Source organism: Hemitrygon akajei, chromosome 19, assembly GCF_048418815.1.
Source record: "Hemitrygon akajei chromosome 19, sHemAka1.3, whole genome shotgun sequence".
Classification (NCBI taxonomy): domain Eukaryota; kingdom Metazoa; phylum Chordata; class Chondrichthyes; order Myliobatiformes; family Dasyatidae; genus Hemitrygon; species Hemitrygon akajei.
Genome location: NC_133142.1, coordinates 58,366,208 through 58,394,044, shown reverse-complemented (window position 1 = coordinate 58,394,044; position 27,837 = coordinate 58,366,208). Strand labels below are relative to the sequence as shown.

Below are 27,837 nucleotides of genomic sequence, written 5' to 3'. Positions count from 1 at the left end.
TCTACCCACTTTGTTTGAAAGTATGCACTAGATTTAGGCTGAAGAACAAATCAAATACATTTGAAAGCAAAATAGACACATTTATCCTGCATAGAATTAGGCTGTGTCACATAGTTTTTGAAGAAACAGGGGATTTCAGTTCTGCCCATCATAACCACAGGAATAACTGTTAATGTACCGAAGCATCCCTGTTCATCTTCATGGTCTTACCCTCTGTTCCTGTTCTTTCATTTCCTTCTCCAGCATCTCGGACATATAGCTGACGGCAAGAATCACATGTGATACTCCAGCCTATTCAAAGCAGAACACACAGTTAAACACAAGAAAGAACTGTAAAAACATTCTTCTTACTGGTTGCATTTTTGGCTGAATAATATAGGTCATCCCCAGGTTACAAGAAGGCTCCATTCCTGTGAACTATTTGAACTTGGACCATTCTCAGGCTGGAAATGTGGTTGTGAACCAGATGCCTGCAATTCTGCAGCAGCTGGAAAACCCATTTCAAACACTTGCTCATGCGTACAGGCTGTCTGTAAGACAGGTGCTTGTAATGTGGGGAGGACCTGTACCAAACTCCTGAAATACACATGCAACACACACACACAAAATACGGGCGGGAGGAACTCAGCAGGTCAGGCAGCATCTACGGAAAGAAATAAAGAGTCGACATTTCAGGCTAAGACCATTCATCATTTCCAGCATCTGCAGAATTTCTTGTGTTTATGATAAACACATGCACCAATTATGGCAACAAATATCAGTTATTACCTACATTTCTTCTGGCACGGCATTAAATAAGTGAATGGGGCATGAATATTACACCGTTTTTAAAAATTGCACAATTACTCCAGATTTTGCTGGATACAGCATATATAATGCAAAGACATAGTCATACCAACCACATGTGTTACTCCTCAAAAGGGACAGCCTGAGCTGCTCTATTTCCAATTCAAAGTTACCAGTCACTCTAAGCAGTCCCTGTAGTGTTGATGTTAATACATTTGAAATGGGAATATCTGACACTGTATTATATTGATATATCTGTAATAATCCCTGATACGTGTTAGCACCCACAGAGGGGAATTAGCTTGTACAATGCTGAAAGCTTGCAAGGTTGTGCAAGAAAGAGGTAAATGATGAAAGGATAATTGGGGAACAATTCCCCTATAGACAACCAATCACTTTACACTCTCACATTTCCGCAGGATGCTTGAATTCATGCCTTGGTAATAATGTGCACTGTTCTCTCACATTCGGGTCTCCATCCTGCCATTGAGATGGTGAGTGTACCTTTACTAAAGCCTCCACTTGATGCAGGAGAATTGGCTTGTTGCAAAAGTCCACCAGTGGCTTTGGAACACTAAGCGTCAAAGGTCGTAACCGTGTACCATAGCCTCCAACCAAAATTAATGCTTTCATCTTCACCTGTAAAACAAAATTGGAAATCTGACCTCGCACTCATTATTTCAGAGGTAACAGTGACGCAATACAGCTGCAACAACAGGTATGACAACCCATATATGAAGCGTTGCCCCACAAAGATGCCTAGGAATACATATCCTCAACCCCTTCCCATTAGACTGTTGGACACCCAACTTCCAATTGTGACCTTCATGTTAATGGCTCTCCACCAAATCTTTCATTATCATTATTAACAAAAACAAACACTCATCAACATTCACCCCACCTTTATCTATTTACTGAGACAGTGAAGAATAATCCCTCCAGCTGCACCATCCAGCGATCGAACCCTAGCCTAATCACAGGACAACTTACAATAACCAATTAAACTACTAACAGGTAGTTTTGAACCGTGGGACAAAACCGAAACACCCAGAGAAAACCCACGCAGTCCACAAGCAGGACACAGACTCCTTACTGGTGATGTTGAAATTAAACTCCAAGCTCTGACGGCCTGAGCTGTACTGGTGTCATACTATCCACTACGCTACTGTGGCGCCAAGTCATTGTACACGTTGCTTCCCATTCTTCATATGTGCAAACACTTTGCTGAGGTTTCCACAACTGTCACAGTTACTATCATTGAACGTCTATCCACACTGAACAGAACCTAATCCTGACCTCTGGCGTGGAGTCTGAATGTTCTCTCTGTAATCATGTGGACTTCTTCCAGGTGCTGTTCCCTGCTACATCCCAGAGGTTAATTAGCCTCTGCACAATGCCCCTGATTTGTAGGTGAGTGGTTGGATCGGAAGGGAGTTGACAGAATGCATGGAGAATGAGAAGAATGTAGGGTTAGTATAACTGGGTGGCTGATGGACTTAATAAGGCAGAGTTTCTATACTGTGTCAGACTCACAAATTACATTCTAGAGAATTCCATTCTTAGCACCTCATATTTACTGTTCTCCTTGATGAAAGCATCAGAACCTACACTACAAAAAAAAATGAGAGAACCAACTCAAGTCAGAGACTAACCTGATTTTAACTGGTGCATTAACTGGCAATAAAAGATCACGGCAGTTTTCTGGATAACTTGCAAGCTGTGACTTGGAATGTATTCCCTGAAAAGGTATTAGGAGATGATTTAATAATTTCACCACAAAATTAGAAAAAGCATTGAAAGGCAACAACCTGCAGGACTCTCGGCTAAGAGCGTAAGGGAACCATAACCAAATCTCAAATGACCGATACGATACACACACAAAATGCTGGTGGAACACAACAGGCCAGGCAGCATCTATAGGAAGAAGCACAGTCCACGTTTCGGGCTGAGACCCTTCGTCAGGACTAACTGAAAGAAAAGATAGTGAGAGATTTCATCTGTCACACTGCTTGTCCAGCTTTGAACGATGGATGGGCAATAATTTCCACCAAATAAACACTAGGGAGACCAAATGTATTGTCATCAACAACTCTCACTTCCTAGTCAATGTCTCTATACTCTCCCCAACCCACAAAGAATGTTCACAACACTGTGTTATATTATTCAAAGAGGAAGACAGAACCACATTTTCCCAATCAAGCTCATCTATTAGTCAAACCATCTCCAAACCTACCTTCACTCCAAACTCAACTTTTCCAACACCTCCATAATCTTGACTTCATCTCCAAAACTCAGCTGGCTGAACTCTAACCTGCAACAACTTCCAACTGCCAAAGCTCTCAGAGATCTGTGCTGTCCAGCAGCAACTCAATGTCAGAATATAAATTCTGCCATGGTTAGACACAACCTACTCAACTGCAGCAGTATCTGCCACCCCTCTCCACTGTTAGGATGTCAGTGCAATAATCTGCCTGGGGAGTCTGCAACTAAAAGGCATGAATGTGTAATTTTCCAGCTTCAGGTAACCCATATTTCCTGTGCTCTTTTCTCCCTCCTTCTGTTGCCCCAGCCCTTTATTTCTCCCCACCATTGCTTTCATCTGCCCATCATCCTTCACGAATCTCATTCCTCATAGGACATTTGGCCCATCAAGTCTTCACCACCTGGTTGTTATTTTTACCCCTACTTCCAGCTTTCTCCCCATAACCACCTTATCAATCAAGAGCAAAACATACAAAGTGCTGAAGGAACTCAACAGGCCAGGCAACATCTATGGAAACAAGTACAGTCGGCATTTCAGCCAAAACCCTTCATCAGGACTGATCAAGAATCTGTCAAGAACCTATCAATCTTTGCCTCAAATACACCCAATGATTTGGCCTCCACAATGCTCTAATATAACTATCCATATACCAAGTGATGCCTCACAAAGAACACATATCCTCAACTCCTTCCCATTAAACTGTTGAGCACCCAGCTTCCCATTGCAGCCCTCACTTTAATGGTTCTCCTAAAGAATTCCACAGATTCACCAGGCTTTGGTTGATGAAATTCCTCCTCTGATTCCAGCATCTAGATTCTAAAGTCTCCACTAGTCACCTTCCAGCCTATCTACCTCCATCCTACCCTCACCTGGTTCCACCTACCACCTCCTAACTCCTCCCTTTCACCCTATCTCAGTAGAGGCTATCTCCCCCCTACACTATCAGAATCTCAACCTGAGAGGTCACCCATTCATTCCTCAACCCGCCCCCAACCGAAACTATTAGAACTCATGGACTCCAGATCACAGCACCTCCAGTCTCTTATTATTCACCCGCGAGCCTCCTGATGGCCAGCGACACCTGGAGCAGGAATGAGGGTCAAGGCCTGGGAGCAAAGCACAGAGCAGCGGCCGTGCCCGGCAGCGGTCAGTTCGAGTCGGGGCCCAACCCTCGAACTGCTCCCAATGCCCCCACACTCACCTGCGGATGATCGAAGCCCCACGCGTGACCGCTGACTCACGCACACCGAGTACAGTCAATACCCGAGGGCAGCCGCCACCCGCGGCCTCCCAAACACACGAGACGTGGCACTGCCGCCGCGCCGTAGCGTGGCAACGGCCACGTCAGCCGGCCAATGAGAAGCGGAGCGTGAGCTTTTCCCCACCCCGCGCCCAATAAGATAACGGCTGCATCGACCAATCAGGGAGCGACAGCAGCTTTCGGACGTGACGCCACGGAAGACAAGATGGGGTCAGGAGTGGAGTTCGGAGGCCTTGGCCTCCCGAGGTAGCGGAAGAAGTCACTTGGGAGCCTGTGGCGATCATGTTGTGGTGCGGCCTACTCGACATTGTCACATCCGACGTAGACCCGCTTCATCCAGCAGCTTGGTCCCGTTTCTGGCTACTCTTACTCCCTCTGGGTCGCCTCCAACCTAATGGCTTAAATATTGATTTCTGTAACTTCCGGTAATTTTCTTTCTTTCTCTCTCTCTCTTCCCCCCTCACCTCCATCTGATGCCCCTTCTCCTTCCCTTTCTCCCATGTTAGATTCTCTCTCAGCCCTTTATATCTGCTACTTATCACTCCCAGATTCTCACTTTATGCTCGCTCACTTGGTTCCATCTATCACCTACCAGCTTGTTCTCCTTTCCCACCACCCACCTTATTATGATGTTTTCCCTCTGCCTTTTCAGTCCTGATGAAGGGTCTCGGTCCGAAATATCGACTCTTTATTCGCCTCCATCGATGCTGCCTGACCTGCTGAGTTCCTCCAGCATTTTACATCTGTTGCTCTGGATTTCCAGCATCTGCAGAATCTCTTTTAATGGTGCGTGAGAGGAGCTCATGACAGCTGCTGACCATAAATCTCCTAAGATTTCCCTACAGAGACGGTGACTTAAGATAGAAAATAACCGCTAATGCTGAAAACCTGAAATGAAACCAGGAGGTGTTATTGAAGACTTGATCCACGGCACCTGATTTTAGCATTCTTCTAGTTAATGATACTGGAAGAGAAACGGGGCCTCCCGTCAGCTGCCCTAGTCACTCCCACCCTTTCTAAAACTTTAAACCAGCTCTACAAAAATTCTTTATAAAATAAAGCAGGCATGAGGAATAGACTGAGGGTAAATGATTTTGGGATATAACTGGGTGAGACCAGAGTTCACTTCTGTATCTCCTTGTTACAGCAGTAAGTTTGGTTTACATGTGTTTACTTTGTGCCTATGTTTCTATATAGTTAATAATTAATTCAGAAGTAATTTTTGCACAACATTAACCCCAGATTCTTCTCTGAATGGTGTATGACACTTCCACTTAATTGCAGTTTATGCTGTCCTTTCAGGTTGAACTAAACTTGTTTCAACTATATTTCTTCCAGTTTCCTGTGATTAAAAATCTTGGCTTTAAGTCCTGGTCTATTTATCAAGGCCTCTGAAATGTTCTAAACCAGGGTTCACAAAATCCCTGGTTAATGGCATTGGTCTATAAAAAGTGTTGCTCTAAACTTTTCCTATTCAGGGAGCTGTCTAAATATCTTTCAACCTTATAATTGGACCCACCACCTGTGTATGGGAGAAATCTTCTGCTTGAGCCCCTCTCACCTTAAACCTATTCCTATTTTAGATGGTAAATCTTTTCTTCACCCCTCTCTAGTTTAGTTGCATCCTTCAGCAAGTCAGAACACACACTAGTGGGAGAGGAGAGGTGGAAGTGTTAAAGGACTGAAGAAGGAATCTAGTAGGAGAGGACAGTGGACCATTGGAAAAAGCAGGTGAAGGACCACCAGGAGGAGGTAATGGATAGAGAAGTTCCTGGGTATCAACATCTTTGAGGATCTAATTTGTATCCAACACATTGATGCAATCATACAAAACCACAGCAGCATCTTTCATTAGGAGTTTGAGGAAATTTGGTAGGTCACCATAACTCTGGCAAGTTTGTACAGGTGTACTGTAGAGAGCATTCTGACTGGTTGCATCAGTCTGGTATGGAGCCTCCAATGCTCACAGTTGTTAGAGGCTGCAGTGTTGTAAACTCAGACAGTGGGTTCCACCCTCCACACCATCAAGGTGATCTTCAGGAGGTAGTGCCTCAAGAAGCAGCATCCATTTCCAAGTGTCTTCACCATCTGGTACATGCATCACTAAAATCCGTAAGGAGGTTCCAGACCCAGAAGATCTTCACTCAACATTTTAAGAACAGCTCCTTTCCCTCTATCATCAGATTTCTGAACAGTCCATGAACACCACCTTATTATTTGTCTTTTGTACTATTTATTTTTATAACAGTAATTTGTGAAATATGTTCTTTTGTGAGACAATGTATATTAATGATAATAAACCTGATTCTCACTCCAAAGGTGTGCAACCAGAACTGTACACAATATTCTCATTGCAGTCTCACAAATCTTGTACAGGGTATGGATCAACTCCTAGAATTATGATGATGTAGGCATTAGTGAGACTTGGTTGCAGTATTGGCAGCTCAGTATTGGGGGGGGGTTTTAGACATAACAGAGCAGGAGGAAGGGTGACATTACTAGTCGGGGAAAAGGTCACTCTAGTGCTCTGTCAGGACAGACTGGAGAATTTGACTAGTGAGATGTTATGGGTGAAACTGAGAAGTAAGAAAGGTAATAGGGGCTATGTTACAGACCACCCAACAGTCTTTGGGATTTAGAGGAACAAAATTGTAAAGAGATTGCAGACTGTTGCAAGAAATACAAGGTTGTTATAATAGATGATTTTAACTTTCCACATATTGACTGGGAATCACGTACTATAAAAGGATAGTGTTTGTCAAATGTTCAGGAAAGTTTCCTTCATCAGTACGTGGAGGTCCCAATGAGAGAGTGTGTGTGATACTGGATCTGCAATTAGGGAATGAGACAGGACAGGTGACAGAAGTTTGTGTAGGGGAACACTTTGCATCTGGTGACCACAATGCCGTTAGTTTCAAAGTAAATATGCAAAAAGCTAGATCTGGTCTGCGGGTTGAGATTGTGAATTGGAGAAAGGCCAGTTTTGATGGTGTCAGAAATGTGTGGATTGGAACAAGTTGTTTTGTGGCAAAAGTGTACTTGAAAAGTGGGAGGCCTTCAAAAACAAAATTTTGAGAGTACAAAGCTTGTTCTTGTCAGAATAAATTGTCAAGATAACAAGTGTAGGGAACCTTGGTTTTCAAGAGATATTGAGGTGCTGGTTAAGAGAAAAAATGGAGGTGCCTAGCAAGTACAGGCAGGTAGGAACAAATGAGCTACCTATGGAATACAAGAAAGAAATCAGGAAGTCTCGAAGAAGGCATGAAGTTGCTCTAGCAGACAAGGTGAAGGAGAATCCAAAGGGATTCTACAGGTTTGTTAAGAGCAAAGTATTTCAAGGAACAAAATTGGACCAGAATAGTAATCCATGTGTGGAGGTCCAAAACAGATGGGGGAGATCTTAAATGCATTCTGTGCATGGATAAAGTCTATAGAAGAGATGCAAAGCAGCATTAACTTCATGAACCCTGTACAGATTACAGAGGAGGTGTTTGCAAATCAGGGAGATAAGGTGTCCTCTTGGACTCTACGGAGGCAAGCACAGAAACTGCTGAGGCCCTAGCAGAGATATTTAAAACATCCTTAGTGACAGGAGAGGTACCAGAGGATTGGAGGATAGCCAATGTTGTTCCTCTGTTTAAATGAGGCTCTTAACAGAAACCAGGAAATTATAGGCTGGTGAGTGATATCATTTGTAGGAAAGTCATTGGAAGGTATTCCAAGGGACCACATATTCAAGTATTTGGACAGACATGGACTGATTAAGGATAATCTGCATGGTAGATCACATCTAACTGATCTTTTGAGGAAGTTACCAGGAAAGTGGATGAAGGCAAGGCAGTGGATGTTGTCTACGTAGACTTTTAGTAAGACATTTAACAAGGTCCCACATGGGAGTCTGGGCAAGAAGATTCAGTCACTCGGCATTCAGGATGAGGTAGGAAATTGGATTAGACATTGGCTTTGTGGGAGAAGCCAGGGAGTTGTAGTAGATGGTTGCCTCTCTGACTGGAGGCCTGTGACTAGTGTGCAGCAGGGAATGATGCTAGGTCCATTGTTGTTTGTCATCTATATCAATGGTCTGGATGATAATGTGATTAATTGGATCAGCAAATTTGTGAATGACACCAAGATTTGGGTTATATTGGCTATCATGGTTTGCTGAGGGATCTGCATCAGACAGAAAAATGAAAGATGGAATGTAATGCAGACAAGTGCAAGGTTTTGCACTTTGGTAGGACCAACTAGGGTAGGTCTTACAGAGTGAATGGTAGGGCCCTGAGGAGTGTGGTAAAACAAAGAGATCTGGAAATACAGGTACATAGTTTGTTGAAAGTTCCCAACAATCTGATCTTGGATCCCTGTTAAGGATATTCTTAATCTGCTCAACTAGCTTTGGTCTTATTAACAACATTATTCATTCTCATCTCAGCCATTTCCCCTGATATTGTTGTTATTTCTGTTCTTTTGGCCAACGAATTTGGATTTGAACAAATGTAGTGAATAAATGGTTTATTCCTTCACCAGTGAATCAAGTTGGTCGATGTAACCCATGTTCTGATCCTAATCACTTCCAATAGTTGGGATGTTGTGTTACATCTATACATGACTGATAGATTGCATCTGGAATATTGTGTGCAGTTGTGCTTGCACACTGTTGGAATTGGATTCAGGTATATCATTGATATACATCACGGAATTTGTTGCAGCAGCAGTACACTGCAAGACAAAAATTACTGTAGTGTAAAAAACACTTCCAGCATCTTATAAAATTAACGAAAATCGTGATTTTTCTAAAAGCACAAAACAGATCTTCCATCATCTGCAAATCTGAAATAAAATGAGTAATGCTGGAAACACAGCAGACTATCTATAAAGAGGATACTGTATATTGTGTTTTGGGTGGATGATCATCATTCAGAACTACAATGAGTGAGGGAGGAGGTTAAATGTGTTTAATGTTGCAGGAAGGGTGTGGGTAGAACAAAGGGAACGTCAAAGATGAGTAGCAGGTGAATCCATGTGACATAAGTGAAACACCCTGGTTTCCTTGGCTGCTAAGTCTAGGGAAGACAACCTCCGGCCCCGCCAAACTCGTGAGATTGAGACATGCTCGATCCCACCCCAAACCCCGGTTTGTGTGGATGCTGTGTCATTTACTACCCTGTTACAAATTAATGCCGCAAAATAACAGACAGTACACTGTCTACAATTAAAGGAATTATATTTATGAATCTTAACTAAAGGGTTAGTAAAGAATAACAAAAAGAAAACAGCCCATTCTAATTAAACAGTCAAATGTGCACAAGTTGGAGCTCATCTTGAACGTCTCTGTCACTCATGTGCTGGGCCCTCGGTCAATGTGAAAGCACACTCCACCTTCCAAACGTCACTCACAATCCATCTTGAACAAACGGGTCTCCCACCAGATCGTATGCTATGACCGGTTCTCCCCAGCGTCTTCTCTCGAACAAAAGCACCAAGCCCAGCCTTAGTGTCCCTCACCAGAGAAACCTCCCATTAATCCAACCATCTTAAATGGATGGCACCCATTTCTCCTCTCCCTCATCTTCAACAGTAACCCAAACAAGCATGAAAACAGAACAGACTGCTCTAACAGAACTGCCAAAATGAAATACATACAGCATAACAGTAAAATATGAACCAGGGCATTACATAAGTGTTGTCAAAGAGCATGGGAGGACTGGTCAATCACGCTTCTGAAGGATGTGCTGAGTGGAGGGATAGAAGGAATGGGGGAAATGTTGTACTAAGAAGCAGTGTACAGCAGTTGTTTGGTTACCTAACATAAATGAGAATAATGGAAATACTCAGCAGCCCAATTAGCATCTCCCAAGAAAGAAAAATATGAGCTTATGGGTTTATTATCAGAACTGTGCAGATGAAACTGTTGAATTACCAGTTTGCCCAGATAGAATACAAGGCCCCATGCCTCAAGCCTATGGTAGTTTTGGAGCTGTGAATGAGGCCAAAGACAAGCAGAAATGACCAGACGGTTAAATCCTTTTTACAATCCATGTACATCCAACCACCTTCTAAAGGCTGTTGTTCCTGCCACAACCACTTCTTCTGGCAGCCCATTTCTCATAGATATCACTCTTCCTCTCTTTAAAAGAACAAGTTGTCCAAATTCATTTTTAATCTTTTCCCTCTCACCTTAAACTTATGCCCTCTAGATACTATCTCTATCAAATCTCTCCTCATTCTGCTAAACTCCAAGGAATAAAGTCCTTACCTATTCTACCTTTCACTATAACTTCAAGTCCCGGCAAGATACTTGTATATTTTATCTATACCCTTTCAATCTTAATGATATCTTTCTGTAGGAAGGTGACCAGAGCTGCATGTAATACTCTATTCTAGATGACGTATGCCAAAAAGCAATCAAGTGGGGTGATTTGAAAAGTGATTAAAGAACAGATGGATCAAATGTGCAAGTTATTAGAATGTTGATTCCCACTGTAAATAGACTTAGTGTTCCCCTGTAATGACCTACATACCCCTCTCATCCAGGCCAGTTCTGGACTGAAAAATAAACATTTCTTCCTGATTAATTTACATAATCTGACCAGAGCAGACAAATGAAAACAAAGTTCTGTGGAAGGTTCAAAGTCCTCTGTGTGAACATACACACGGGACAGCTGAATGTCCAAAGTGGTGAGAAGCTCAGGTAGTTCGGCATGAAGGTCTGAAGCTGTAACAAATCTATATTATTTTTAAGGGAAAGATATCAGGGATCAAACAAGCTGTATTCTGATTGTTGTAATAATAAATGGTTGACATTAACGATTAATTCAATAATAAAATGTTCTGTTGCTGTGATCCATGTCCAAGGGGGTTTAGGACAGATTCTGTAGAAACTCCAACACTGTCTGATGCCACTCCTTGGGATTGCTGAGGTAGCAGGCATGTGGTGCCCCATTCATTACATGCACCTTGTTGTTAGAAAGGTGTTTCAGATTGTTAAACGACTCCTCTCCCATTGGTTTATCATTGCTACCATACACTATCAACGTCGGGGTCTGTGAAAAACAAAACGGATCAGTAACTGGATCAGTGCAGTCATTCAGTTAAAGTGCCGGTGAAGTCCACCACAGCATCTGCTATCACTCATATGTTGCCCACTGTTTAGTTTTACAAAAATTTCCAAAAGCTGATAAAGAGGTCATGACTCACTGGGCCACAAGGACCAGTGTCAACATCTTGTGTCCATATTGGGTGTTGAATGTAGAAACACATCAAAGCATTTCACAAGATTAACTCAAAGCAAGAGATGGTGGGAACAAGTGAGCAAATTCTTAATTACAATAGTTCTAAGGTGGGGATATACAAGGAAGGGCAAGAGACTGGGTTTGGAGGACTATATAATGATGTGAGTGGGTGGGTAGAAGGGAGGAAAGGTGATCATTTTTGCTGCTGTTTTGTTGTGTTGTTCTGAGCATGGTGGGCATGCTATGTTGGCGCTGGAATGTATGTCAACACGAACAGGCTGCCCCAGCATACCCTAGGTTGTGTTGGTTGTTAACTTCAATGTACGTGTGATAAACAAATATATGAATCTGAATCTGAGATTTTCTAAAAGTGAATCTCAGAAGTTAGGGTTAGAGTGAAGGGAAGGTAAAGGAAAGATATGGGTCAGAAAGGGAGAGAGATTATTGACAAACTGTGGAACTGGAGATTTCAGCAATAATGGAATAATGAAAGTGGCTTGGAAGGGGGTTGTGAAATTATTTAAAACACAAGGATAAGAATATGACATATGAGAAGTTGGTCATCTTTAAACATGAAGACTACTCAGTTCCACCTCTGCAATGCAGTATGTTTCTATCTTGGTTATAGGCTCTTCGACCATCTAGTCCATGCTGAACTAGTAATCTGATTACTCCCATTGACCTGCACCTGGACCCCACAACTCCCATCCAAACTTCTCTTAAATGCTGAAATCAAACCCGCATATGCTGGCAGCTCGTTCCACACTCACACTACCCTCTGAGTGAAGAAGCTCCCCTTCAACATTTCACTCTTCATCCTTAACCCATGACCTATAGTTCTAGTCTCACCCAACCTCAGTGGAAAGAGCCTCCAGGTTGTTAATATCATTGCTTTATCTGACATCTCTGCTCTGAGAGGTTTAACTGCCCAAACTCTACCCAGCTGACTGCTTGCTGTCCAAGCTTGGTTCCCAACATCTCTCAACCCCTTAGATGTAAAATTCTTGTCCTTGAGATTCAGTAGAGTTGAAAGCTCAGCTTGGGTGAAATTAGATCTAAGTCAAAGTAAATCTATTATCAAAGTAGATATAATGTAACCATATACTATATTGTGATTCACTTTCTTGCAGACATTTACAGGAAGATAAAGAAACAGAATTTATGAAAAGCTAGAAATCAACAAAGACTGAAAAACAACCAATATGGAAAAGATGACAAATCGTGCAAATAAATAAATAATACTGAGAATATGATACGTAAACTCCTTGAAAGTGGGTGCAAAGGTTGTGAAATCAGTTGTGTTGAGGTGAGTGAACTTATCCATGTCGGCTGTTCCTGAACCTGGTGGTGTGGGGCCTCCTGGTAAGTTTTAGTTCAACCCCAGGCATTTGCCTTGGAGGCTACTGATGGCATGTGATAAGTCTGTGACAGGGAGCCAAAGTGGAGTTAGTTAGAGATACGTGATAACTGGGTGCCAGACAGACATAAAGCAGAAAGGTAGAGTGGAGTTTTAAAGTGAGTGGCGTCAGTCCCTTCAATGTAGATGTCTTTACCAAGAGTAATATGGGTGAGAAGAATTGGGCTCAGTACAGAGCTGTTAGCTCTGTTATAATAAAGATACAAGGGCAGGAGGAGCAGTCATCGCTGGTATCATTGGAGAGGATGCTACCATTGATCAGTGGTAGCAAGTGGCATAATATGGCCAACTTTCTCAGTGTTTCATTGGTTGTCTCACATGCTGGAGCGTCCCGAGAATGTTAAGAGCACTCTGCTGTAATCTGTGTGATAGAGCCAGGTTACCTGTATGTTCCTGTACTGCTCAGCGGAGAACTTCTCGGTGCAGATGGGGGCCACAGGGATGAACCCCTTTACCATATCACTGTGGCTAAACAGGAACGGCAGTGAATACATTCCACTCAGTGATGGGCTGATTATCACCACTGCATCCAACTGCAAACCCTTCAGCACATTCAAGAGGAAACTGTCGGGAGCAAGATCCCCCACTTTGGCTGGAGCAGTGAATTCTTTAGAGTTACCCAGGCCTAAGAGGGGAGGAAACAGCAGAAGGAAAATTGGCCAGAGCTCTGAAAATATTCATCAGTAAACCACATTGCACCAGAACACTAAGAGTGCTCCATTAGTAACAACTCAGCCAGTGCAATCAGACAAAGCAGAATAATGCAGCTCAATTACCAGCCTTTGTAGGTGTCACTGATGTCGATTAATTCCCAGCATCTCTGCAATCTAGAAATAGTCATAAAGCACTAAAACACAAAAACAGGCCCTTCAGCCCATCATCGGTGCTAAACTGTTATTCTGCCTTATCCCATTAACCTATACATGAACCATATCTCTTCATACCCCTCCCCTCCAGTACTTAACCAAACTCCTCTTAAATGTTGAAAAGCAAACCTGCATCCAGCATTTCTACTGGCACATAATTGACTGGAAGGGAACACTAGCAGGAATGATGGCAGAGCAGCAATGGCTGGAGTTTCTGGGAGCAATTCATAAAGTGCAGGATAGATACATCCCAAAGGAAAAGTATACTAAAGGCAGGATGTCACAACTGTGGTTGACAAGAGAAGTAAAAGCCAACATAAAATCCAAAGGGAGAGCATATAATAAATCAAAAAGTAGTGGGAAGTTAAAGGATTGGGAAGCTTTTAAAAACCAACAGAAGGCAACTAAAAATGTTAAGAAAGAAAGAAAGATGGAATACAAAGGTAAGCTGGCCAATAACACTAAAGAGGATACCAAAAGTTTCTTCAAATGTAAAAGAGAGGTGAGAGTAGATGGCGGACAGCTGGAAAATGATGTTGGAAAGATAATAATGGGGGACAAGGAAAGTATTTTGTGTCACTCTTCACTGTGGAAGACATTAGCAGTATGTCAGAAGCTTGAGAGTGTCAGGGGGCAGAAGTGAGTGAAGTTGCCATTACCAGGGAGAAGGTGCTTGAGAAACTGAAAGGTCTGAAGGTAGATAAGTCACCTGGACCAGATGATCTACAACCCAGGGTTCGGAAGGAGGTGGCTGAAGAGATTGTAGAGATATTAGTAATGACTTTTCAAGAATCAATGAATTCTGGCATGGTTCCAGAACACTGGAAAATTGCAAATATCACTCCTCACTTCAAGAAGGGAGAGAGGCAGAAGAAAAGAAATTACAGGCCAGTCAATCTGACCTCAGTATTTGGGAAGATGTCGGAGTCAACTCTTAAGGATGTGGTTTCGGGATACTTGGACACAAATGATAAAGTAGGCCAAAGTCAGCATGGTTTCTTTAAGGGAAAATCTTGTCTGACAAGATCTGTTGGAATTCTTTGAAGAAACAACAAGCAGGATAGACAAAAAAGAATCAGTTGTGTACTTGAATCTTCAGAAGGCCTTTGACAAGGTGCTAGACATGAGGCTGCCTAACAGAAGACTATGGTATTACAGGAAAGATATTAGCATGGACAGAGCATTGGCTGACTGGCAGGGGGTAAAGAGTGGGAATAAAAGGAGCCTTTTCTGGTTGAGTGCTAGTGACTAGTGGTGTTCCACAGAGATCTGTGGTGGAACAGCTTTTTACATTATATGTCAATGATTTGGATGAAGGCATTGATGGCTTTGTGGCCAAGTTTGCAGAACATTATAAAGATAGGTGGAGGGGCAGGAAGCAGAGATGCTACAGAAGGACTTAGACAGATTAGGAGAATGGACAAAGAAGTGACAGATAGAATACAGTATCAGGAAGTGTATGGTTATGCATTTTGGTCGATGAAATAAAAGCATAAACTATTTTCTAAATGGAGAGAAAATTGAAAAATTTGAGGTGCAAAGGGACTTGGGAGTCCTTGTACAGGATTCCCTAAAGGTAAATTTGCAGGTTGAGTCAGTGGTGAGGAAGGCAAATGCAATGTTAGCATTCATTTTGACAGGATTAGAATAGAAATAGGAGAGGAAGGGGAGGAGGCACCAGAGGGAGGCGTTGGGCAGGTGAGGAGAAGGAAAGGATTAAGAAGGAAGCAAAAAATGGGAACTTGAAAAAGGGAGAAGCAGAGGGGGAAGAAATTACCAATAATTACCAACAACCAGCAATGTTCATGCTGTCAGGTTGTTGGAGGCTACCCAGATGGAAAATGAAGTGTTGCTCTTCCAAACTGAGAGTGGCCTCGTCGTGGCAATCGAGGAGGCCGTGGACACAATATGTTGGAATGGGAATCAGAAGTAGAATTAAATAGGTGGTCATGGGGGCTAAATACTCTCTCTTTCAATATTTTTATTAATTTTATTTAAACTAAATGGATATAAATACAAAGTTCATAAGGATACAATATGAAATACATTACATTTAAATCACAATAATATGATCACAGTATCCCATATTCCAAATCAATCATGTAGAAAAAAGAATGAATTATGAAATGAAATAAAGTAGAATGATTATATTTTATTATAAAAAAATCTACCCCCACTACCAAAATGAGCTGGTTGGTGAAAAAGAAAAGAGAAAACAAAATACCTTACTGTATAATATTATAATAATGATGGCTCAGAACCATACTTCAATAGAAGTTCAAAGATTATGAACATAACCCAGAAAGGGTCCCCATAACATTAGAAAATCATGTTTAGAATCAGAAATCGAACAATGAATCTTCTCTAAATCAAGGCACAACATAACTTCAGATAGCCATTCAACATGAGTGAGCGGGGCAGCCTCCTTCCACTTGAGCAAGATTGCCCTCCTGGCCATAAGAGACATAAAGGCCAATACCCGCAAATTAGATGGCTTCAGTTTTGTAATACTATCCTCAACAATACCAAACATGGCAGTCAAGGGACTGGGCTTAAAACTAACATTGAAGAGTACAGAAAAAGTTTGAAATACACCTTTCCAAAATTTTTCAAGGCTCAGACATGTCCAAAACATATGAATTAGTGTGGCCACTCTATTAGTACATTTATCACAGTAGGGGGAAATATCTGTGTAGAAACAAGAGAGCTTGTCTTTAGACATATAAACTCTATGTACCACTTTGAATTGTAATAAAGAATGACGAGCACAAAATGATGAAGAATTAATCAATTTTAAAATAGTCTTCTAGTTCTCTTCAGATAGGAGAATCTGTAAATCCTTTTCCCAGTCTCCTTTAATTTTATCTAAAAGAGGCCTTTTTCAGTCCCAACAGCAGACCGTAAATGTAAGATATTGAACTGTTGTCAAAGGGTTTCAGATTAAAAATTGTATCTATTATATTCTTATCTGGGCTTGTAGGAAATGTATGTAGTTGGGATCTTAAAAAATCTCTAATCTGTAAATATCGAAAAACATGAGTATTGGAAAGGTGAAATTTCGTTGGAAGTTGCACAAAAGAAGAAAAATTCCCTCCATCAAACAAATCCTGAAATCACTTAATACCCAATCTATCCCATTCTTTAAAAGATAGGTCCATTAAAGATGGTTTAAAAAAGCAATTAGAAAAGATGGGACTCGAGAGGGAGAATCTCAATAAACCAAAATGTTTTCTAAACTGTAACCAAATCCTCACAGTATGTTTGACCACCACATTGTCAGTTAGTTTATTTAAAGATAGAGGAAGTGAGGATCCAAGTAAAGAAGTAATGGAAAATTTCATTACAGAGTTGACTTCCAAAGAAACCCACGTAGGGCAATTCTTATGGTCAATATAATCTATCCAGAACGGACTATAGGTACTCCAAAGTTAACAGTTGAACCCCACAAAACCATTCCTTGGGGAATGTTTTTCATGATTCAGATGGATGTTTTATAAAAGGAACAGTCACAAAAAACATGACTGAACAGTAATTATGAGCCAATCAGCATTTTACATTCACTCTTAATGTAATTCAATTTGCTGATAATATTGCCACATTGGGATTTAAACTTGTGCTCTGTCATGATGACATTAGGAGGAACAATGGAGCTACAATACACACATAATGATTATGTTACTGATTAATAATCCAAAAAGAATTAATTCTCAAAGCACCACAGCAATTTCAAAGTCTTTATTTGGTTTAATAATCTGGGGTCATGAGGAGTGATAGCAAACCCATTGGTTTACAGTAGTGGTCACCAACCTTTTTAAGCCCAAGATCCCCTACCTCAGCCTTAGTGAAAGGAAAGATCAACCCCAGATCGATTAGTTACACGCATGCGCACCGGGGCAGAAAAGACCAGAAGTAAAACCCCACAACCCAGAAGTAGAAATAATGTATAAACACCAGGGGTACCCGCCCTTTTTTGCACCACGGACCGGTTTAATATTGACAATATTCTTGCGGACTGGCCGGCGGGGGGGGGTGTGTTAAACACAATGGGAATACAGCGATACTTGAAGGAGGTTCCTTATGTCCAGTCTATTAAGCAAATTAGTTTTCACGACTCTCAGCACTTAGCTTCTGTCCTGCGCTGCTCACGTTTTTTCCACTGAAAAAACTCAGTGGGTTTGTCTTTAAGTGCGGGGTGCTTGGACTCAAGGTGCTGAAGCAGTTTTGAGTGCTTCATTGCCTCATTAGACAGCCTCCAGGCCCGAACTCCACCCTCCCGCCTGCCCACCACCAGACGCCTTGGCCAGGTGCGGCTAGTTGTAGGTGGGGGGAGAGGACAAGGTAGGGCCGGAGGTCCCTGTACCGGGGCCACGGCGGTTGCAGTCTGGAGAGAGCGACTGACCAAGTGAGGAGTCCAACAGACCGCCCCCCCCAGCAGGATCTATCGGCCGACAAAAGTTTGTTTCAGTAGATCGCAGTGAGGTAGCTGCTCTGCTACTTACGAAACCCTGAGCCCCAATTAGGTCTGCAAATATTTTAGCACCGGGTTCCCCACAGACATTCGGTGTGGTAAACAGGTTTAGAGGCAGTGCCCATCTGTCCACGCTCCAGGCCGGAAGCAACGGCACTTCCCGCCTGCCGCGCAAGGCCAACCAGTGATCCCTGGCACAAGGGTATCTCTGCGTTTAAGTGACTGATGACCTCGCATGCGTTCAAGTTCAACAGTGGGTGTGACCGGATGAGGAAAGGTGCAGCTGATTCATATCGTTTCCTCCACTGGGGACCACTGAAGTACACTGTGTAATGCAGAGGAGCTACATGCATGCGCACTGGGCAGAAAGAACGGAACTAAAACCCCACAACCCAGAAACAATCTCTCAACAGTATTTGTGTATTTATTTTTCATATTTTCGGGATCTACTGGGAAAGCCTCAAAGATCGACCAGTCACGATTGACGGGTGGGCGACCACTAGTTTACAGTAACACAAACAAAATGCTGGAGGAACTCAGCAGGCCAGGCAGCATCAATAGAAAAGAACAGTCAGTGTTTTGGGCTGAGTCCTGCCAAAGGGTTTCAGCCCGAAACGTTGACTGTACTCTTTTGCATAAATGCTGCCTGGCTTGCTGAGTTTCTCCGGCATTTTGTGTGTGTTGCTCGAACAGATTTTCTCGTTTGTGGCTTACAGTAACGACTCATCTGGGGAATAAATGCCCTTCAGGGAAGAACTACTATTCATGCAATTCAGACTCTCAACTGCTCCCTGAAGTGGCCACATGGTTACACAGGAGGACCGGTCAACATCCTGAGAATTGATCAGGAGATAAAAGCTGCCAGTGTCTGTGGAAGTGAAGGCAGTGGGCAGTGGGTGTTGCAATCCGTTTCAATAGGTTCATTTAATGTATACAATATACATCATGAAATTCCTTTTCTTCACAAACATCCACAAAAACAGAGGAGTGCCCCGGAACAAATGACAGTTAAACGTTAGAACCCCAAAGGCCCCCCCCCAATATGTAGCCAACCTCTGATGCTGTGCCTGTTTAACAGTGAACAGCCACCTTACCTGGTAGATCGATGGCTACTGCCTGGTACCCTGCCTCTGCCAGCTCCTGGAGTGTTCCAAGGTTCAGCCAGGTCTCAGAGGAGAACCGGATGCCATGGAGCAACAGGACAGACAACCTGGGGAGCTGTTCGGTGGGGCTCGCCCATCTGTAAAACAGCTCCTGTCCTTCAAGCTTCAGCTTGCCTTCCTTTATCTCAGCAGCAGCAGCAGCCATAATCACCAGCTACACACACAGATCCTACAGAAGGATGAAATGGCACAGAGTAAATTCCCCATCCAGTACACCCAAGGAGTCGCATTTATTTTTCACTTGTACATTGAAAGACAGTGAAATTAGTCATTTGCATTAACAACCAACACAACCTAGGGATGTGCAAGTGTTACCACACACTCTGATGCCAACATAGCATACCCACATTGATCACAGCAACCCACATTCAGCAACAAAACAAGCCGCTTTCCTCCCTCCCACCCACACCTATGGATAGTCCTCCAACTGCAGGACACAAACATCTCACCCTCCAGTCTTCAGTCATTGGGCCTCAACTTCCAGACAGACTGCAAGATCTGGTCTTCGTAATCTCCAACATCTCTCAACAAACGCTCCCAGCATAGATGACATGCACATTCAATAACCTCTATCCTGACCCACCACCCACTCCAGGGCCAGCTATAGCACTGGTTAAATATTAAAGATCCCCCTCTCACTGCAGAAATAGATAATGGCAGGCTAGGTATAACAGAGCTCAGATACTGAGTGAAACACTCTCCACGATAGAACAACGTGTGATTAGGTATTTCAGTGAAGGTTCCTCCTCTCTCTGATGGGAGTTCTGTGAGACTCCCTCACATTGTTCCCTCACTATAATTTATACAGCTCTTCAGCCTTGTTCTCTCAAACCCACGACCACCACCACATGGCTTTCCTCAGTACTTTCTCCTCCAGCTCTTTTATCTTACTAATCACCTCACAACCTCTACCTGCTCATCAACCCCTCCTCACTGTGGCTCCACCTATTGCTTGCAAGCTCCTGCTTCATCCCTACCCCTCAACTCTTGATACTAATTTTACCCCTTTACACACTCAGTCCTGATGCATGGCCTCAACCTGAAATGATGACTATCCCTTTGCCTCCACAGACGCTGCTAGATGTGCAAAGTTTCTCTGCAGTTTGGTGTTGTTTTGCCCTTGGTATGCCTCTATACTGTTCGGTCAAACACTCCCAGGACAAGTAGGGCGCAGGTTACATACAGAGTACTATCAACTGGATTTCCCCATCAACAATACTTGGATATATAAACCACACAGTTGCAAGGTTACGAGAGGGGTTACCTCACAGATCCAGTGACGGAGGTTTGGTCTGTGGGGACTTGCTGCATTCTCCATGTTTCCCTGGGTGCTCCCACATCCAGACTTGTGTCAGTTTTATGGCGAATTGGCCACTGTAAGTTGTCCTAGATGTGTAGTTGTATGGTAGGAACTTGGGGAAAATAAGATGGGATTTGTATAAACAGTGTAAACGGGTGCTTGGTAGGTACATAATGGGCTGAAGAATCTGTTCCATGCTGCATCTCCCCATCACTCAAAATATCCCATCAAACACATAGGACAGATGGAGCACAGTAGACGAATTATGAAAACCACAGTACATCCCATACAGGAGTATCTTCTATTAGGTACAGAGTAAAGTTCTGTTAAACTGGACTGCACTCATAAACAGCCCAAGGGCTAGAACACAAAATAGAGCACCGTACGGACCTGCTATAAGATGAATCTAAACCTTCCTTTACATAGCTCTCCATTTTTCAATCAGCCATGTGCCTAAGAATTTATTAAATGCCCCTGATGTATCTTCCTCTACCACCACTCCTGCCAGGGTGTTCCACACCCCACCATGCTCCTACGTCTGACATCTCCCTTATACTTTCCTCCAATCACTTTAAAATGATGCCTCGTCGTACTTGCCATTTCCACCCTGGCTCTGAGTATCCAGAGTCTATACCCATCATCATGTTGTACCCCTCCACTGAGTCACCTCTCATCCTCCTTCGCTCCAGCTCGCTCAACCTATCCTCATAAGACACGTTCTCCAATCCAGGCAGTGTGCTGGTAAATCTCCTCTGCATCCTCTCTACGGCTTCCGAATCCTTCCTACAATAAGGCTGAAAGTAAATGCAAAGAAAAGCTCCTCCACACTCTAAACAAAAGGCTCTAAGTGGGCTTAGCACGGTACAATGGAGACACTAGAAATGGCGGATTCTGGAATTTGGAGCAAGAAGTCAAACTGCTTGAGGAGCTCAGCGGGGCAGGCATCAGGACTGAGGTAACAAAGTGGAGATAGCTAGTACAAAGAGATGAAAGGGGGGGGACTGAAGCACAATCTGCTCTCTGCCAGGTTGGGTTTGACCACCTTGAACAACATTCATACACCCACAACCGGACCAAATTTTTCTCATTTAAGCATAAATGGATATGTAATCCAGAAAATTGGGCTACCAGCCAGCAATGCATTTGGCAGTAATTACGATTTTATATTATTCAAATTTTCATTGAAGGGGATCGAAAGATTGGGGTCCAATCTCCATTGGTGTCTGTGGTGAGTTTGCACTTTCTCCCTGTTTCCTCCGGATACTCCAGTCTCATCCCATGTTCCAAAGACATACGGGTTAGGGTTAGTAAGTTATAGGCGTGCTATGTTGGCATGGTGACACTTGTGGGCTGCCCCCCAGCACCTCTTTGGCACAAATGACACATTCCACTGTACGTTAAAAGTACATCTAACAAATAAAGCTAATCTTCCTTTAGATTCTCAGAGCTGATAGGTGGAACCAGGTGAGGAGAGGCCCACTGGCCCATCAATCCCTTCTCAGCTGGATCTGCCTATCACTTGCCAGCTCCTGTCTCACCTATCAACAATCCCTATCCCTCCACAGATGCTACCTGATGTGCAGAGATCCCCCTGCAGCTAACTTTTAGCACAGTAAAACTCCCTTCACTTTCTTTAAGCAAATAATTTCATGGTATGTTAAAGAGAGGGTAACATGGGTAAAATTTCCATATCTCAACCAACTATTCCAGGGCAGATATAGATATAGGGAAAGGTCTACACTGCTGCATCATGCCTCTTTGTGGAAGTTACGCATAGTGCATGGCTTCCCTTACATCGTCTCAGCCTTCAACCAGAACATCACAGATCCCTCTAGATCAGTTCAGACATCTTCAAGCAGGTACGCCATGGTTAGATGGTGAGTAAAGAACCCACTACATTAGTCTGTCATTCTCATGGGGCTGATACACAAGGTGTTGCACATCTACCCATCCATCCCAGCAACAATAGCACCAGCTACAAACAGAATGAAATAAAAATAAGCAACACACAAAATGCTGGAGGAACTCAGCAGGCCAGGCAGCATCCATGGAGAAGAGTAAGCAGTCAACGTTTCATGCAAAGATCCTTCATCGTGAAGAGTCCTCCAGCATTTTGTGTATGTTGCTTGGATTTCCAGCATCTGCAGATTTTCTCTTGTTTGAAATAAAAACATATAAATGTTACAGAACGTCAAGTGGCATCTGCAAAGAGAGGAACAGAGATGATCTTCCAGTTCCTCGGTGACCTTCTAGCTGAATGTGGCATCCTCTACCACGATGGACACAGCCCTTGACCCCATCTCATCTATTTCCTGTATCTCTGTTCTTGCTCTGTCCAGGAGGAGGAGGGTGAAAGCAGTGTTCCCTTGGTCCTCACCCTCCATAACACCAGCTGCTGGATTTAACAGATCATCCTCCTGCATTTTTGCAGTTCCATCAAGATCCTATCACCAGGAACATTTTCCTCCCCTCTCCTTTCAGCATTGTCCCCTAGAACACTCATGTCTCCACCATCTTAATCAGAATCAGAATTAATATCACCAACATTTCTTGTTTTGCGGCAGTACAACGCGATACATAAAATACTGTAAATTACAATACGGAATACATATTAAAAAATGAAATAAGTCATGCAAAAAGAAAGCAAAATTCTGAGGTAGTGTTCATGGATTAATTCATTATAGCATGGATTATAGATGGAAATAGAGAGAGAGACTCCCTCCACATTGATGTGAGATATTAACTGGTAGAAGATAAAGCAAGGTAAGATAATGTAGATGTTGGATTGTCAATATCATCAAAAACAAAGCGGACCACAAAAGATCCAGATTGGAAGTAATCAAAAATAAGAGAGGAGCAAATGAAGATTAGCTGAAATGCAGGAGGAGAGTCAAAGCTGTTTGATCAACATATAAATAATAAAAGCTTTCTATGTGAAGGAGTGAGCCCACTCAAGACCATGACAGGAACTTGCACATGGACACTGAGGGCAGAGTTCAGGTACTAAATGAGTACTTGGTGCATCTTCACCAGGGAGACGGTGCTTTCCAAATTAACAGCTGTGATACTGCATATGATAAATATAGATAGAATAGAGGATTAGAAAAGTTGGTTGAAGTAAGGAAGTCATCAAGGGCACATCCTAGGATTTTGTGGGAAGTATGCAAGTAAATCATGGGACCATCAGACAACCCTAGAGCAGATTGAGTACTGACATGATACAGACTCTCCAGCTCCTGCTAAACTGTTCATAGCAGATAGTGTTAATATGGAAACGTCCTTCCACACATCCTCTTCGAATGGTTTCAGGTCAGGCAATATCATGGGTTTGATGCAAAATTAAGCTCTCTCTATAATTATCATCAAAATTAATAAAGATAATTTTAAATAGTTGTGTGCTTAGTTGCTCTCTGGGTCCCACAAATGGTGCAAATGTTTGTCTTACACATTTTCTTATGAATACAAGACCCTGTTAGACATTATTATAATAGTGCAAGTAACACTAAAAAAGCACGTCATACTTTATGTCAACCTGTCCATCTTCAGGCCATTCCATTCAGAGATTTGCATGAGTATTATTTGGTGGCTGGATCGTGTTTTGCAACTTGACCCCAAAACAGTGTTTGGTCTAGCTGTGTATATGTGTATGTATATGGCTGTATATGTGTATGTATGTGTGTATGGCTGAATGACAATAAACTTGAACCTGAACAGGATACAAGGAAAATACATTTTTGGACATCATATAGAGAGATTTTAATGTGCAAGGTCATAGCTCCTGAAAATAGTGACACGGTTAGCGGGATAGTGACGATGGCAACAGGCATGCTTTCCTTCATGGATCGAGTCATTGAGTTGGGATGTCTTGTTGCAGCAGTACACAATATTGGTTAGGCCACAGTACTAGGCACAATCCTCGTCACTGCACTACACAGAACGTAAAAAGCAGCACTTCACAGGAACAGGCCCTTCAACCCACAATGCCTGTACTGAACACAATGCCAAACTAAACTAAATCTCTTGGTCAGACAGTCAAGAGTCTTTTTCCAAAAATAGGCAGGGGGCACAGGTTTAAAATGAGAGGGAAGAAATGTAAAATAGTTCTAGAACACAGGCAAGCCCTTCAGCCCTCAATGTTGTATTGACCTTTTAAAGCACTCTCAGAACAATCCAATCCTCCCCTTCTACGTAGCCCTCCATTTTTCTATTATCCATGTGCCTAAGGGTTTCTTAAATGTCCCAAATTTATCTGTCTCTACCACCACCCCTGCAGGGTGTTCCATACACTCACCCTCTCAATGTAAATAATTTACTTCTGACATCCCCCACTATACCTCCAATCACCTTAAAATTATTCACCCTTGTATTAGCCATTTCTACCCTGGGAAAAACTCTTTGCCTATCTGCTCAATCTATGCCTCTTATCATCTTATACCATTCTAAAAGCCCTCTTTTGCACCAAAGAGAAAAGCCTTAGCTCACTTAACCTAAGGTCAGAAGACATAAGATTTGAGAGAAGTTTTTCCAAAAGAGGGAGGTAGTTATTTGAAACAGGCATCACAGGAGCTGGTACAGGCAGATACAATTAAAATGTTTAAATACAGGCAGTCCCCGGGTTACGTACAGGTTCCGTTCCTGAGTCCATCTTTAAGTCGGATTTGTACGTAAGTCAGAACAAATATATCTGGTATTATTTAGCATCAGTTAGTCAAACGTTTGTCTTAGTATATAGTATATATTTTACCTTTCTATGCATATAAAACACTTAAGAAACGTATGTATTCCATTAATTAAACCACTGCATTGCTTAGTAATAATTGTAGCTTTCATTGGGGCAGGGCCTTTCACATGCTCCATTATCCTCACTTTATCCGTTATCCTTTAAAATTGTTCCAATCATTGACCGACTGTAGCCTAACGCTTTTCCACTCTTTCCAACACTCTTTCCAAACGCTTTATTATTTCCACTTTATTTTCAATCGCGATCACTTCCTGTCAATGGAACAGAAACACTGTGAGCAGCAGGTCCCAAGCTCCACTGGCTCCCGAGGTCCGCTGGGTCAATAGACAATAGACAGTAGGTGCAGGAGTAGGCCATTTGGCCCTTCTAGCCAGCACCGCCATTCACTGTGATCATGGCTGATCATACACAATCAGTACCTCGTTCCTGCCCTCTCCCCATATCCCTTGGCCCCGCTATCTATAAGAGCTCTATCTAACTCTCTCTTGAAAGCATCCAGAGACTTGGCCTCCACTGCCTTCTGAGGCAGAGCATTCCACATATCCACCACTCTCTGGGTGAAAAAGTTTTTCCGCATCACTATTCTAAATGGCTTGCCCCTTATTCTTAAACTGTGGCCTCTAGTTCTGGACTCACCCATCAGCAGGAACATGCTTCCTGCCTCCAGCGTATCCAATCCCTTAATAATCTTATATGTTTCAATCAGATCCCCTCTCATCCTTCTAAATTCCAGTGTATACAAGCCCAGTCGCTCCAATCTTTCAACATATGACAGTCCCGCCATTCCGGGAATTAACCTTGTGAACCTACGCTGCACTCCCTCAATAGCAAGAATGTCCTTCCTCAAATTTGGAGACCAAAACTGCACACAATACTCCTGGTGGGGTCTCACCAGGGCCCTGTACAGCTGCAAAAGGACCTCTTTACTCCTATACTCAATTCCTCTTGTTATAAAGGCCAGCATGCCATTAGCTTTCTTCACTGCCTGCTGTACCTGCATGCTTGCTTTCATTGACTGATGTACAAGAACACCTAGATCTCGTTGTACTTCCCCTTTTCCTAACTTGACTCCATTTAGATAGTAATCTGCCTTCTGTTCTTGCCACCAAAATGAATAACCTCACATTTATCCACATTAAACTGCATCTGCCATACATTCGCCCACTCACCTAGCCTGTCCAAGTCACCCTGCATTCTCATAACATCCTCCTGACATTTCACACTGCCACCCAGCTTTGTGTCATCGGCAAATTTGCTAATGTTATTTTTAATCCCTTCATCTAAATCCTTAATGTAAATTGTAAACAGCTGCGGTCCCAGCACCGAACCTTGCGGTACCCCACTGGTCAGAGCCTGCCATTCCGAAAGGGACCCATTAATCGCTACTCTTTGTTTCCTGTCAGCCAGCCAATTTTCAATCCATGTCAGTACTCTGCCCCCAATACCATGTGCCCTAATTTTGCCCACTAATCTCCTATGTGGGACTTTATCAAAGGCTTTCTGAAAATCCAGGTACACTACATCCACTAGCTCTCCCTTGTCCATTTTCATAGTTACATCCTCAAAAAAAACTCCAGAAGATTAGTCAAGCATGATTTTCCCTTCGTAAATCCATGCTGACTCGGACTGATCCTTCTACTGCTATCCAAATGTGTCGTAATTTCCTCTTTTATAATTGACTTCAGCATCTTTCCCACCACTGATGTCAGGCTAACTGGTCTATAATTCCCTGTTTTCTCTCTCCCTCCTTTCTTAAAAAGTGGGACAACATTAGCCACCCTCCAATCCGCAGGAACTGATCCTGAATCTATAGAACATTGGAAAATGATTACCAATGCATCCACGATTTCTAGAGCCACCTCCTTAAGTACCCTGGGATGCAGACGATCAGGTCCCGGGGACTTATCAGCCTTCAGACCCAACAGTCCATCCAACACCGTTTCTTGCCTAATATAAATTTCCTTCAGTTCATCCATTACCCTAGTTCCTTTGGCCACTATTACATCTGGAAGATTGTTTGTGTCTTCCCTAGTGAAGGCAGATCCAAAGTACCTGTTCAACTCATCTGTCATTTCCTTGTTCCCCATAACAAATTCACCCGTTTCTGTCTTCAATGGCCCAATTTTGGTCTTAACTATTTTTTTTTCTTTTCACATACCTAAAGAAGCTTTTACTATCCTCCTTTATATTCTTGGCTAGTTTACCATCGTACCTCATTTTTTTCTCCACGTATTGCCTTTTTTGTTATCTTCTGTTGCTCTTTAAAAGCTTCCCAGTCCTCCGGTTTCCTGCTTATCTTTGCTATGTTATACTTCTCTTATTTTTATACTGTCCTTTACT

The 27,837-nt window shown here is 42.7% G+C and overlaps 2 protein-coding genes and 1 long non-coding RNA gene across 14 annotated transcripts in view; 1 reads left to right on the top strand and 2 right to left on the bottom strand.

Moving 5' to 3' along the window:
* The window catches only part of gmppb (GDP-mannose pyrophosphorylase B), a 29,795-nt gene extending 24,525 nt beyond the window's left edge, over nucleotides 1-5,270 (bottom strand). For 2 of the 11 annotated variants that reach the window (XM_073072575.1, XM_073072582.1), the window contains exons 1-4: nucleotides 4,251-4,406; nucleotides 2,439-2,524; nucleotides 1,252-1,425; nucleotides 211-291 (exon numbers count right to left, since the gene is read on the bottom strand). In XM_073072575.1, coding sequence (XP_072928676.1) covers nucleotides 211-291; nucleotides 1,252-1,419 — 249 coding nt within the window. In that variant the 5' untranslated portion in view covers nucleotides 1,420-1,425; nucleotides 2,439-2,524; nucleotides 4,251-4,406. Of the gene's footprint in view, nucleotides 1-210; nucleotides 292-1,195; nucleotides 1,426-2,438; nucleotides 2,525-4,250; nucleotides 4,407-4,930; nucleotides 5,062-5,198; nucleotides 5,219-5,244 lie in introns of those variants that run through there. The other 9 variants (XM_073072580.1, XM_073072584.1, XM_073072577.1 and 6 more) reach the window with 8 other exon arrangements.
* LOC140741965 (uncharacterized) overlaps nucleotides 4,473-27,837 on the top strand; it is a 70,937-nt gene continuing 47,572 nt past the window's right edge. The window contains exons 1-3 of one of the 2 annotated variants that reach the window (XR_012102176.1): nucleotides 4,473-4,735; nucleotides 4,963-5,096; nucleotides 12,673-12,848. This is a non-coding gene — a long non-coding RNA (uncharacterized lncRNA). The remainder of the gene's footprint in view (nucleotides 4,736-4,962; nucleotides 5,097-12,672; nucleotides 12,849-27,837) is intronic. The other variant, XR_012102175.1, reaches the window with a different exon arrangement.
* abhd14b (abhydrolase domain containing 14B) overlaps nucleotides 9,518-27,837 on the bottom strand; it is a 34,173-nt gene continuing 15,853 nt past the window's right edge. Inside the window, exons 2-4 of the mRNA XM_073072588.1 lie at nucleotides 19,388-19,625; nucleotides 13,343-13,584; nucleotides 9,518-11,353 (exon numbers count right to left, since the gene is read on the bottom strand). Coding sequence (XP_072928689.1) covers nucleotides 11,171-11,353; nucleotides 13,343-13,584; nucleotides 19,388-19,601 — 639 coding nt within the window. The 5' untranslated portion in view covers nucleotides 19,602-19,625 and the 3' untranslated portion in view covers nucleotides 9,518-11,170. The remainder of the gene's footprint in view (nucleotides 11,354-13,342; nucleotides 13,585-19,387; nucleotides 19,626-27,837) is intronic.